The sequence below is a fragment of the Typopeltis vanoorti genome, chromosome 8, assembly GCF_054136105.1.
Source record: "Typopeltis vanoorti isolate ZY-2024b chromosome 8, IOZ_Tvanoo_1.0, whole genome shotgun sequence".
NCBI lineage: Eukaryota > Metazoa > Arthropoda > Arachnida > Uropygi > Thelyphonidae > Typopeltis > Typopeltis vanoorti.
The window spans coordinates 95,944,077-95,958,910 of NC_143556.1; the positions used below are offsets into that span (position 1 = coordinate 95,944,077).

A 14,834-nucleotide genomic window follows, 5' to 3' on the forward strand; every position below is an offset into this window, starting at 1 on the left:
CAGTCGTGAAGTGACTTCACACACAAACTTTGTTTGCTTACAGTTGGATAAAGAATTAAACCAAGAATATAATTTCTTGGCATCTTTAATTTATAGTACAACCAAGTGAATAAAACTTTCAAAATCAACAAATGATATAACATCTCTTTACTTCTATCCCCTGCCCTAAAACAAAGCCCTTCAAGAAAGTCTCACATGCATAACAATAGTTCATAGGATGATAGGTAATTCATTGTTCACTAGGGTAACTTATTGTACTATCCCATAATAGCACAACTGTAAATTATTGGATATTTGTCTGACTAATAAATCTATTTACATTTATGCTTATTCTTTCCCTCAGATAGCCAGTTATTTGCAAAGAGTTCATAATTACTGATTTTTAAATTTAGAAATTTAGGTTTAATAATAATAAAATTACACACAATTCTAGAATTTGTCATAATGTTGGTGACTTATAATTTAAAAGCAACAAGTATTTTCCTTTCCGACATAAGTTCTGTTTTTCTGGAAAGCACACATAATGATACTCCATGTGCTCTAGTGATAATAAACTGAAACTGTAAGGTGATTTGTCCGGTATCCAGCACGAACATGTTAAAAATTGATTATACAAAAGGAATGAGAAAATATGCAATACGCAAAAATAAAATATGTGTGATAACATAGGGAGGACAGAAAAAGAAAATTAAACACCAAAATAAGAAACAACAAAGCATGGAATCAAGTAAGCTAGTGCATAATGAAAACCAGGTAAGTAACATTGATTGTAAAAAGAAGAATATTAAATAATATATTTCCATTTTACAATCAACGTGTTATTGATGAGTGGGTTACAACTTCAAGTTTTCCTGGAGAAGAGAAAAACAAAAGAAATCATAGTAAGAAAGAACAACTCAATGCTTATGACTGGTAATTAATTTACGGAATTAACAACGCATATAAAGTAAATTAATTAAAGATAACTTTAATGAATCACTTCTATATTTCGACAATGTCACATTGTCATATTCAGGAACATAAAGATATGGTATGTGCACTACAGGAACTAACAAAGCAAATGAGGAAGAAATTAAGACACTAATTTTGTTCCTTACCACTAGAATCAATGCTTATGAGAGAAGTATTAAAAAAATTGTTGGAAGCAGCAAGAGTGAAGAGTGAGAAAGTGAAAATCGATCGTAAGTATATTAAGTATATAAGTACCTAGATATGATAAAAATGAATTAAAGAGTATCAAAGTTCTTACACAGCTACGCATCAAGTTTTGCCATCATGGTAAAATTCGATGCATAGACCATGTAGAAGGAATAGAGGTGAGTTTTTGAGGAAAGAATGAATTTGTATAAGAAGGATGGCCTACACTTGAACATGTTTGGTATCAGGAGTCTTGAAAAATTGATAATTGGTATGAGATCTAACATAGAGAGTCAAGGAAACTAAAATATGATGGAAGGAATTGAGATTATGTGTGTAAGAGTGACAATGTCATGTAACTGTGTTAATGATGGGAACAGACTTTATCATGAAAATGATTATGAGAGAATAATTTGTGTTCATCTGGTTTGGACCTACGAAGCAAGTGGCTGTGGTATTCACTTGGGAAACAGCTACATTTATGAATGTTCAATTCAAAAAAGATTACATGATGAACTATAAAGCAAAAAAGTATGAACAACTGAGAAGTATGCTGGATTCTGCAGCACGGTATTGGTTGTTGAATGGGTAGGATATCGGCAGTGCATGGAAGCATTTAAAATACCTAAATAATGCATTATCAAAAGAATTGTGTTCCTAGAGTTCAAAGAATAAATAGGATAGGAGTGAAATGAATGTGTAATCTTATTAAGCTTATCAGTTATGAAAATGATAAGCAGCAGGCCAGAAGAATTAAAATGTTGTACAGAAAGCCAAGTCTGAATATGAAAAGAAACTGGCTCTGCAAGCTAAAGACAACCCAAAGACAATCATTATGCTGCAAGTAAAAGAAAGAATGAATATGAAAGAATAACTTGACTGAATGTAGATGGTGGGAGAGATGTAGAAGAACTGGTTGTTCAACTAATGAGCACCTATTTTGCTAAAAGCTATCACCTGGCATATGCAACATTCTGCATGCTGCTACCTTTTCAAATGGATGAAGAAACTCAGGTATGAGGAGGAGGTATTAGAGTTGTTGCACAAACTAAATAAGAATCTGACAATAGGGACCGATGGGATATCAGCACAGATATCCCATCTTTTCCCAGCTGAAAGAGTGTTTGGCTAAGCTGCCTATTCCTTTGACCAGACTATATAATTTTAGTCTCAGAACAGCGAAGATTCGCAGGAGTGGAAAGAATGTATGGTAATCCCATTGCACAAGGGTGGTGCAAACACTGATGTCTCCAATAGTTGACCCATCAGTATCTCTGGAGTGGGGATGAAGATTTTGGAAAAGTTGGTTAGGGCTTGCATACCAAAATGAATTGAAGAGAACCTATACTTTGCAATGAACAACAAGGGATTACTAAGGGAAGGTGATGTTTGAGTAACTTGCTCACATTCTATAATAAAGATACTGTTATCTAACTCAATGGAATGGATATACATCCTGATACTTTTGGACTTTGATAAGGGTTTTGACAGAATACAGCATGAAAGACTGTCACAATAAATTGGAGAATATGGGATTTGATTATAAAATATTAGCATGGATAAGAAGATGTTGACTGATATCAAAAAGTGGTATATAGAGGATGTCGGTCTGCAAGATTTAGAGGAACCAGTGGTATACCATAAGAATCAGAATGTCTCCTGTCAAATCCTTCCAAATGTCATTAATGTAAAGATCTGACAGGAGACATACATCTATTTGCTGATGATACAAAGAAAGGCAACACACACTCAGGAATGCCACTGATACGCAGTATTTGCAGAATGATTTGAGAAGGCTGGAAATGTGGGTATATGAAAATGGCTGTCAATTCAACATTAGTACAGAGTCATGCACGGTGTGATGAGATATCCAATGGAATATTATATTAATGGGATTATGCCAGAAGAAACTGGAATAGAGATCTTGGAGTTTTAGTAGATAGGAAGTTGAAGTTCATAAAGCAAAGAGGTACAACTCAGGGGGATAATTGGAATGGTGAAATGAACCTTGATATATAAAGATAAAGAAGTCATATCCAGAGGAGAGCAGTTTAGTTCATACATGATCCTTCCCTTAAAGACTCACTTCAACTTCTATCTCACAGACAAAATGCTTCAGCACTGCTTGCTCTATGGATACTTCCATGGCTGCTGCTCGAGCAAATGGTAATCATTATTCCTCTGCTTACAATTGGGCCTTTTAAAAAAAGAGCAGCATCTGCCTAACACCCACTTTTCATTGCAATTGTAAAACAAAAATGGCTTCTCCTCTTCCTCTTTTATTCCATCTAGCTCTGTCTTCTGGAACAGACTTCCTCATGAAGTTATTTCCAAACAACAACTGAAACTGTTCAAGAAAAATGTCAATAAACTTCTTTCTCAATCGCCACCTGATATCCTCAATCCTCTTCTTTCTCGACGTGCTTCTCACACAGCACTGATACGTTCTTACAGGTTGTTAAATTAAATAACATTACAGGTAATATTTCTGCAGCAGTGGTTAAGTTTATTAGGACTAGAGATGAAGTTTAGCTTGATGAATACAGGGTTCTCTATGAAAGTCAGTGTAGGTCTGACAAAAAGAAATTCGACTTTAGCAATTACTTTTTTTACTGAGTGGGGGAATTATCGATGCTATTTCATATGAACATTTGCCATGGAAATATTTATAGAATACAAATATTGCAGGAAACAAATGCCTGTGCAAAAGTGGAAGAAGTGAGTTGGTAAGAGATGGGTCATTAATCAATCTAATTGCTCATTTTGAGAGAGCTTAGGAATCCCACTGTAAATGCGAGAGCAGTTAATACAAAATTAACAGGATTTCCCTTTCAGTAGTTAGGCGGATTTGTGATTTGTATAAGATAAACAGCTGTTAGTTCAGAGGAGAAGTAATGTCTTTGAATGAAAGAGAAACCCTAGTTTTTTAGAAGCCAAGGAGGAAACAGTTGTGATGTGTTTATGCTAGAATGACTTGGCCATCCAGACTATCTTAGGATCTTCTGGATTAGTGTACATGCATATGAAAACAGTTTAATCAGGTTACAATGATGGAAACTAGGACTCATCCTGTCAGCCAGAAGTGCCCTAAGATTCGATCCCTTGGACAACTGCTCAGAGTCTGCCAGCTGAATATAAAAAGTATCAGCAAGGCTAAGAGTGAATGTCTTACTAGACTTCTTAATGACAACAGAATTGACATTGCCATTATACAAGAAACCCATGCAAGCAATGAGTCGAAACTATGCGAAAGCGTCTTCATTCTGGATTTCAATCTTATAAGGAGCAATATACCATCAAATGTATGGAGTAGCCACTATGCCCGAAATTCAGTTACTAAGGTCTCTTTCATTTCTGCTAGCTATGTTTCAAACATTACTGTTATTATAGAAGTTAATGCCATTAAAACAATTAATGTCTACAAGCCACCATCTACAAGCTGGCCTGATTAAGTTTTGCCAGCCTTAATGCACCCTGCTGTTTATATATATTGGAGACTTTAACAGTCATCATACCCAATGGTGTTATAGAGAAACGGATACAAATGGTGCCAAGTTAGCCAAGTGGGCAGAGGCAAACAACATACAGCTGATTTTCAATCCCAAGGATAATTGTTCTTTTAATTCAGCTAGATGGATTTTTGTTACAACCAATCAAAGGGGCCTCCCAATACAGACCAGCCATCATGTTTTAGGAAGATTCCCACACAGTCAACACTATCCTATCTTTATTGAGGTGGACCCTCAAAGCCCAATTACTGAAACTACATCAATGCAATGTTGGAATTTTACCAAGGCAAACTGGAACAGCTTCTCATCATATCTAGATAAGAATGTGTGCTGGATCCACTACAACTACTAAAGAGAAGAGGCTTGATGTCAGGATGATTCCAAGAAGGGAAATCTTGTCTGTTAATATGAGTGTTATCAAATGGTTCTTTTTTTTGTGAGAAATAAAATTTAAGTATTATATTTCATTTTTTTAAAGGTTCCAAAAATAACTTTTTCTAAAAAGGTTCATTATTTTATCAACTATTACCAATACAAACAATAATAAGAAAGAAATACCTTAGCACAAGAATATAAAGGAACCCAAAATAATAGTTTATCTGCAATTATTTCACATGCATGAAAGAGGCCAAACACAACCCAATATATTAGCCACAGAGTATCATCTACTTTGTCTGGCGTTTCTATGGCTTGAAGCCTAAAAATATATGCAATTACATAAATGACCATTTTGAATACATAAAAAGAAAAATAACAGCTAACATTATTCAATAACTAAAAAAAAAAAAAAAAAAAGATTATTTTGCAGCTTTGCACAATCAATTTATAAAAATACACCATTTTAAAATTAATATAACATACAATATCATCAACATGTAAAGGGATCTGATTTAAGAAGCTGAGCAAAACCATCATCAAATTCCTGATATGTACCCTCAAGAGGTATATAGGATATGATATTAAAAACTTACATAATTACTAACTTCCTATCTACAATTTTCCACCGAATTAATCTGTTACCTGTCAAGACTCCAACATTATCGGATCTTATATTTCTATCTTCTAAGGCACTTTTTACTGTATCAATTCACTCATATCTTGGCCTTCCTCTGGATCTTTTTCCTACCAACCTGGCAAAGAACATTTGTTTTACTAATCTTTCTTCTCTCATTCTGTTTAAGTGACCATACCACCTGAGATTAGCTTTACTAACACATTCCTGGATGCTAACAATGTTAAGTTCTTTCCTAATATCCTCATTTGTAATATGATATTGCCACTGATGCCATCTGTTCAAGCCTCTAATCTTTCTCAGGACTCTCATATCTGTCAAGTGTTTTACTTCTAACCCAGCTCTCAGATCCATAAGTTAAAATCAGTTTGAAACGCTGTTCTGTATACAGCTAATTTAGTGTTTTGATTTTTCTAATTTCTTTCTTATTCCACATAAGAATTTATTCGGTTGACTTCCTACCATACCAGCTTTGTTGATTCTTTTGTCTATTTCCATATTTCATTTACCATCTTCACTAAAAATCATGCCTAAGTAGTTGAAATATTTCACTTGTTCTATAGGTTCTCTATTGACAATGCAGTTGATATTTTCAATGCTTCTGCCTATTTTCAATGTCTTTGTCTTGTTATTGCTGATTTTCATACCATATCTATTACAACAGTTATTCAATTTAGTCAGGGAATCTTGCAGACTTGTACTGGATTTATTTAGAAGTATAACATCATCCACATAAAGTGAAGAGCTGACATTAACATCTCCAATTTTGATATCCGATTTAATGACATTTTCCTTCAGAATGTGATCCATATGGATAATGAATAACAGAGGAGATAATGTACATCCTTGTCTGATACCAGATTTAATATTAAACCATCTTCCTGTACTTCCTTCAATTCTAACCGCTGACTTACAATTCAAATAAAGGCTGAGTATTGCTTGATATAATGCCCCATTGACACATACAACTGTAGTGTTTTGAATAGCTTTTCTCTTGGCACCATGCCATATGCCTTTTCCAGATCCACAAAACTTAAATACAGATCTTTATATTTCCATGATTTCTCAACAATTCGTCGTAACATGAAAATTTGATCCTGACAACCTCTGTTTGGCCTGAATCCAGCTTGTTCTTCACCAAGCTTCCCTTCCACAATCCTTCTCAATCGTTCCTCAAGTATACTTGCATAAATCTTACCAGGAACACTCAGTAGGGAAACACCTCTGTAATTCTCACATTCAGTTTTATTTCCCTTTTTTTATATATGGGTACCATGAGAAGGATAAATTCCAATCATCTGGAATTTATCCCTCTGTCCAGGCCTTCTGAACTATACAGTGCAGCCACTGTAAGACTTTTATACCTCCATACTTCAACATTTCTGATTGAATATCATCTACTCCCACTGCCTTTCCACATTTCAGGCTTTTGATGACTTTTTCTACTTCGAGTATGGATATGTATTCTTGATTGCATGTCTGTTGAGTGTTTTTTACTACTATGCTCTCATCACTGCTTGTTTCATTTAGCAATTTTTTCAAAGTAATTACTCCATGCTTCAAGGATATCTTTTTCACCAGTTTTCATGTCAACTTTATCATCTCTAATTCCTTTTACAGAACTCTTTCCTCCATTTCTGAGCTTTTTCAACAGCCTCCAGAATATTTTGCCACCTTCTTCATATTTATTTTCTATGTTCTTATCAAAGTCTTCCCACGACTTTTGTTTAGTTAGTTTTACACAGTGTTTAGCTTTCTTACATTTGTCTCTGTATTCTCTAAGAGCATTTAGAGAATACAGAATACAACAAGCTGACTTATTGCCCAGGAACTTTTGATATGCTTTCTTCTTTTTCCTTCACTGCCTTTCTGGGGTTCTGATTTTCTATCCTTGCAGACAACCTCACCGCATGCTCTCTGGCTGAATCAATCAATGTTTTCTTCATGATTTGTCAGTAACTCCAAGGTTTGGTTCTTGCTCTCAAACCTCTTTCATTTTTTTCTTGAATAATGTTTGTCTACAGTTCACATCTGAGAGCCGCTTCTTTTATTTGCTTTAAAACTATCTTACATGTTCTTCTTTTCAGTATGAAATTCAATTTTATCCTGTTCAAGACTAAATGGTGATCACTTCCAATTTCAAATCCTCTGTAAACTCTACTGTCCTGCACCAGTGGAAAAACATTAGTATCAACAATAACATAGTCAACGAGACTTCTTATTCCTTGTCTCTTCTCTTCATGTAAATTTGTGCACATTTTTATGTTGGAACATTGTGTTAGTAATAACCAGTCTATGTCCTGAGCAGAAATCCAACAGGTATTTGCCATTATTATTAGCTTTGTTCTTTTCTCCAAATTTTCCCAAAATATTTTTGCATGTCTGATAATTATCAGTAGGAAATGATAATGATTATAATCATTATCATTTCCTACTCTGCTATTTAGATCCCCAACAAGGATCACCTTTTCCTTTTTCATCATGTCAGCCTCTAAAGCCTCAAAAAATTCCTCCACTTTCTACCTTAGTAGAACCATCTGTGAGACCATAGGCACAAATAAGCCTCATTGTCCAGTTCCCCATTCTGATATTTGCCCACATCACTTTACTTGATATTGCTTGCCATTCAAGAAGATTAGCCTCATATTTTGTGTTCAATACTATAGCTACACCTTCTTTTCCCTGATTGTCATTGCCTGAATATTAAATTTTGTATTTATTGCTCACAAAAATCTCACCAGAATTTGTCTTTTTTTTTTTTTTGTTTCAGTCACCCCTATTATGTCAATCTGGTACTTATCCAATTCCTAAGCTAGCTCCATTTCTTTGCCATTCAGGCGTCTTATGTTGATAGTATCAATTTTGAGCTCTGGTGATGAGTTGGGGTGTGTTTCTGGATTTGTTTCAGTAGCTCACTTTTCACTGTTCGCCCTGGGAGTAGCATATATCATAGGATAGAAGATAGGGTACAAGATATCAACATTCATAAAATGTATGATAGGTTTAAACCACCACTGTTCTTAAAAGTCACACTGTTATGTAATGACAGAAAAGTGATCTTACTGATATCAGAAGAATCTTTTGGCAATCCATTTCACTAATGCAGAATTCTCTTTAGAAGTGAAGTCAGCTACACAGAGCAGGAGAAATCATATAAAGCATTCACACATAACGAATTCTTCAAGTTTCACCATGAGCTTGGTGTAGATAAGAAATATTCTGTAAGTGCATATATTCTAAAAATTAACAGTAAAAACAGTTCATATTAAAAACTATCAATGATAATATGCGCGTCTTAAAGACTTCATGACTTATACACCAACTGACAGTTCACTCGTAAGAATCAACTTTGACATGGTAGGATTGCTGCATAGATGGGGGTTTAAAAGCAAGTTATAAAATTTTCTGATGGGACCCTTACTACTAATCCTTATAACAGGGATTAAATGAATTGCGATTAAAATTACTCAGGGCAATTTTCTCTGAGACCCTTCATTAACAGTAGCATTATATGCAGATATGCATATAATGCTACTGTTATTCAGTAGTTGGATAATGCACACAATGAAAATTATCACAGTCATAATAATTAAATCATAAATGTGCTTTTCATTGGAGATGGACTATGACAATGATACCATTTCCTTTAAAATCAAGAGATATGATACCCGTGCAAGACAACTAAGATGGATGTACTCCATAGCACATGCTTTTATCATGTCACTACTGTATGGTCCACTAGTTTTACTCTTTGCATCATAATGGTAATTGCGTTAAGTTCATAGCATCCCACTAAAAATGATCTTTGTGGAGATAACTAATTTCATATTCTTTATGGCATAGATATATGAATTGTTCCTCTACAAGAAACCCTTTATTCATAGTTACACAGTGATCATCATTTATTTTAATAAATTATGGAAACAACCAGCATGCTATAGCAATAACTTTAGTTTAATATACCAAAATAATCACCCGACATTTTGATCTTCATATCATGGTTGCATAAACATATATACATACAAAGAAACAAAGTACATTACAATACACATGGTATGCTTAGTCACACTAATTTGGTCAACTATTAACACTACTGGCTTGATCTCTGATGAAAAAAAAAAAAAGTATACCCAAACAATGCATTGCTTCAGCTGATAGTTTAATGCCACTGCCTCTAATTTTGTGAGTTCACCATGGATTTTTCTATCCTTGCAAACCTCAGCATGTGCCTTTCTGTATGAATGAATCAATGTTTTTTTCAGAGGGTATAGCACTTAATCTCCCAGTTGTGGTACTTGTTTTCCAACTTTCCCATTTTTTTTCTTCAGTAATATTTGTGTATTTAAGCCTATAGTGCATCTCTGAAAGCTGCTGAACTTTGACTATTTAAAATTTTCTTATATACTTTTTCTTCTTAACATTATAATCAATTTTATCCTGCTCAAAAATAAATCATATTTACATCCTACTATATATCTTCTATATACTCATATCTTGAACCAGTGTAAAGATATTGCTATCAACAATAGCAGTCAAGACTTTTCTTATTTCTTGTATCTTCTCTCCATATAAATTTATTCATTTTTATATTGGAATATGGTGTTAGTAATGATTACTCCATGTCCTGAACAGAAATCTGCAGGAGGTATTACCATTTTTTTAAACACAGCATTTAAGAATTCTTATGGTGTGATAAATGATAAGAATGTAGGGTGATAAGAAAGGATGTCCAACTTAAAATACCAGGTAGGCATTCTTTCTTTTAACTAAAAAGTTATAAACATGCTGTAACAGCCAATCATGACATGACTGACAGAAGAGTTAAGAATCCAAGTCATGTCAAGTTCTTGAACTATAAAAGTAACTAAGTATGGTATTGATGACAACATCATACTTGTCTGAAACAAATGTGTTAATAAAAATTGTTGAAGTGAAAATATAAAAGTAAAGCATAAAGCAAATAATTACTCACGAGTTAATTACTGGATAAATTATTCCAACAAGCACATATGGGACTGAATAAAAGAGCACACCTGTATATATTAAAAACAGTAATATGTTAAAAATTACAATACGATTTTTAAAATAATGCCTAAGTAATTTCTAAATGCCTAAATCACTTTAAAGTAATAATACATAAATTACATTAATTCACAAGAAAAACACAAGGAAATACACAAATAATATTTATTTAAAGCCATATATTTCAGCCTGAATGTTACATGCTGTTATCAGTGGCAACGATAGTTAATTACAAGGTAGAATGCAAACAATCAATTGATGTGAACAGTAGGACCACATGATGTTATACATAAAACATTGCAATGGTATAAATGAAGAAACACTATTATTAATTATTTAATATTTAATTATTAACTGTATTTAAAAAAAAAAAACTTTAGTGATGTGCAATTAGAATAAGTCTCTCCATATCATAGATAGTGAGAGGCAGTCATTCTAATTTAAGTTCAGATAGTGAAGTAAGGCCTCAGCACTTTCTTTAAACAAACATTCAAATTTATAGTGACACAGATGAAGTAAGATGTGTTTCAGAATACAGGATATTGTGGTCTGTATCTAGTGTGCTGTGCCAAGCCAAAGTTCTCAGATTTCCTGTTATTAGTGTAAGACTGGTATTCTTGTAGTCTCTTTTCTACTGAGTATCCAGTTTGTCCAAAGTAAGAATAAGAATGATGACAGTCACAAGGAACTTGGTAAAAACCAGGAAGAGCTAGATGATAACATTTATCTTTGGAAGATGGAAATCATAATGTTAATTTGTTAATATGAAGAAAACTAGCCACTAAACTGTATTTCTTAAGAATTCTGGAAATGGATTCTGAGATGCCAGAAATGTATGGGATTGAAACTCGACGTTGTGCCCTTGTTATTTGAACTAGGATTATAGGAATTAAAAAGCTGTTGTGTGGTTCTTTCTGAGAAACCATTGAGTTTCATATAGCACCTGATGTTTACGAGTTCTTCCTGTAAATTTTTCCTGTTGAAGCATACAACATATAGTGTGAGCAGCCATACCAAAGTTTTTAGAATTCCAGTCTTCTGGAATTCTAAAAGAATTGTTGAATGTAATGAGAGATGGTGAGCAGATTGATGTTGAATGTAATGTAGCATCCAGTGAAAGTGTGCTTTCAATAATTAGAAGTAATTTCAACTAATGGTGAGTGGAGGAGTAGGATATCTAAGAAGGATAACTTGTCTTTTTAGTAAATTGAATTCATGAATGTTGAATGCTTATATTAGATTAAAAAAAAAAAAAAAGTAGGTAATTTTTTTTTTCATTATGCGGCCAGATCACCAAAACATCATCTATATAATGAACCCAAAATGAAGGTTGAGGATGTATGGATGAGAACAGGATGTCTTCTAAACATTCTAAGTAGAAGTTTGCAAGAATGAGGAAGAGTGGACTTCCCATTGTGGTTCCTCCAACTTGAATGTAAAATTTATTTTTAAAATAAAATATCCACAGTCAATATTAGTGAAGTGATACAGTTTAGTGGCTAGTTTTCTTCATATTAACAAATTAACATTATGGTTTCCATCTTCCAAAGATAAATGTTATCATCTAGCTCTTCCTGGTTTTTACCAAGTTTCTTGTGACTGTCATCACTTCATGAGTGATGACAGTCAAGTACATTAGTGAAGAGAGATTTTATATCGAAGTTAACCATTAGATCAGTGAGTTGTAGAGAAACATTTTTCACACTATCTAGAAACTCTGATGAATTTTTTATGAATGAGCAGTAATTACCAATTTCAGCTTTCAATAGGCATGCTAAAATGTGGCTATTTGATAAGTAGGTGAATCTATACAATAGACAACTGGATGACGAGGAATGCTTCCCTGAATATCTTTCACATATCTGAGCGTGATAGACGTTGTCTATCACGCTCACGTGTAGGCATTTGGAACCGAAATCCTAAGGAATAGGTTGGTTAAAGTGCTGGTTTACCTGCTTGCGGGATGAAAAACCTCAGATAAACTGGGGGGGAGGGGGGGAACCTGCTGTCCACGCCCGAGACCAGCTCACTTGGCTATGGGTTCTAGCAAAATAAATTTTAAGCTTTTCTATAGCGTCTCCATCTTGGCTTGCCGTTCTTGGGATTGTGATTTCTGGAATTGGAATTGATCCCATAATAAGAATTTTTTTTTTTTTTTTATAATTTGCAGTATCCATAACTACTGTTTCCCATCGTCAGCTTTAGTATTAATAAGATGACTGTTGCATCTTAAGAATCGTAAAGCTTTCATTTCAGCTGAAGAGATATTTGTAAGTGAAAAAAATTGTTGCTTTGATTTTCAGCAAGAAACTTCCAAATGAAGTTTATTAGTATCCTCTCTAGAGAGAGAGTGAATAAATTTCGTTCTTAATGTTGAAAAGGAACTCAAAGTAAGGCATCTTTTTAGGAACTATGGCAAAATAATATCCTTTTGAAAGAATGAGGATTTCACTTTCAGTTAAAGGACATCATGAGATATTAACTACCCAATTTTCTGAAACAACATGAAGGGCACTTTGCTTAGTAACAAGAGCACTGAACTTATGATCTAAATGTCAGTGGTGTTTATTAAATGAACAGCGAAGAGATCACGTTGAGCATTGAGGATCGGTGGCAACACGATTCTGGAAATCAGAGATAAGATATTAATAGCTAATTCGTGTTTAGCAGCTCAAAGATGATAGTGAACAAGTGATAGGCTTGCATTGAAATTGATACTGTATGCACTGGGAGACCTGATGGTTTCTTTCAGCTTTATAAAGTTAAGAATAATCTTGAGATGTGGCATTTTTTGAGAAAGCTTATCTCACAGCTCACCTTGTAACACAGATAATTTTCCAATTTTACCAGTCTTCTTGGTTATTTCTTCTCCATGAATGATTTGTAATTGTTCTTTAAGAAATACTTGTGCCATGAGGTTTCTTTAATTCATATACACAAAGTAGTTACTTGTTTAAAGCTCAGGTTCATCCCATTTCCTAGATAAAGTGAAAAATGTTTTCATTCAATCCACTAAGATGATAGCAAACAAGCCTATCACTTGTTCACTATCATCTTTGAACTGCTAAACACATACTAGCTATTAATATACATCTTATCTCTGATTTCCAAAATCGTGTTGCCACCGATCCTCAATGCTCAACGTGATCTCTTCGCTGTTCTAAGCAATGTTGAATCTCTTCATTAATGTACCTTTTGAGGATACACTACATCTACTTTCAGATGCAGTTATCACTTATATGAGGTATAGTTATTATCATATGACTATACCTCAACAAAGGTCAGAAATAAATTAAATAAGGCCCAAATTCTTTAGGGATCTAACAATCATGCTAAATGTCTGTCAAAAGTCTAATCTAGTTGGAAGCAAACTTCAATATTTAACCTGGACTGGATGCAGCTAATACCACACAAACCATCGAGCAATCCATCTATCATTCCCATACTAAAAATGGAAGTGACTAGTGATGCCTAACGTTTAGCATGATATTTGATACATCCTGTCCATTTTGATTATTGCAATATATTCAGTCTTGATCAAAACATATTGATAGGTTGACTATCTTATTAACACATCCATGACAAGCAGTGGCTGCATGTGCTGAAACTGTCCACAGGAACTCCCTTAACCACATGTATGTCCCTTCTGCAATATATATATGTGCATCTTTATTTGCTGTACATAAATAGTCTGCTTTCTACACCTAATAGCTGATTATAAACAGTTGTTACCTCCCCTCCCATAGACAGCAGCATAGTGTTCTGTGGGAGGGGATGTTTTTCATTATGAAGGGTCATACCATTTGCTCTAATTACTAATTGTTGCTAAATATAAAATGATAAGCAAGGCTTTTATGAATATGGAGCTCTGTACAATAATGAACCATTTTGGGCTACAATTACTCTAAAATATAAACACTAGAAAAAAAAAAGATATTAATGAGAACAATGGTGTAAATATCATCAGCCTACCTTTGTGGTATTAACTCTTCTGGACAGCAAACCTTTGGAATTGAATGGTTTCCTCTGGTACTGAGATATATTTAAAGGTTTGTCAAAATACGAAGTTGAAAATATGCAAAAACCATGGTGTAAATAATGAATGTATTATCACAATAAAAAATAAATATAGTGAAGATTACAAGATGGGAATT

At 33.9% G+C, this 14,834-nt stretch overlaps 1 protein-coding gene across 2 annotated transcripts in view; it reads right to left on the reverse strand.

Moving 5' to 3' along the window:
• Positions 1 to 14,834, reverse strand: part of LOC150104206 (receptor expression-enhancing protein 5-like) — a 58,493-nt gene that overhangs the window by 18,085 nt on the left and 25,574 nt on the right. For both annotated transcript variants that reach the window (XM_090396830.1, XM_090396831.1), the window contains exons 2-3: positions 10,631 to 10,691; positions 5,205 to 5,343 (exon numbers count right to left, since the gene is read on the reverse strand). In XM_090396830.1, coding sequence (XP_090252956.1) covers positions 5,205 to 5,343; positions 10,631 to 10,691 — 200 coding nt within the window. The remainder of the gene's footprint in view (positions 1 to 5,204; positions 5,344 to 10,630; positions 10,692 to 14,834) is intronic.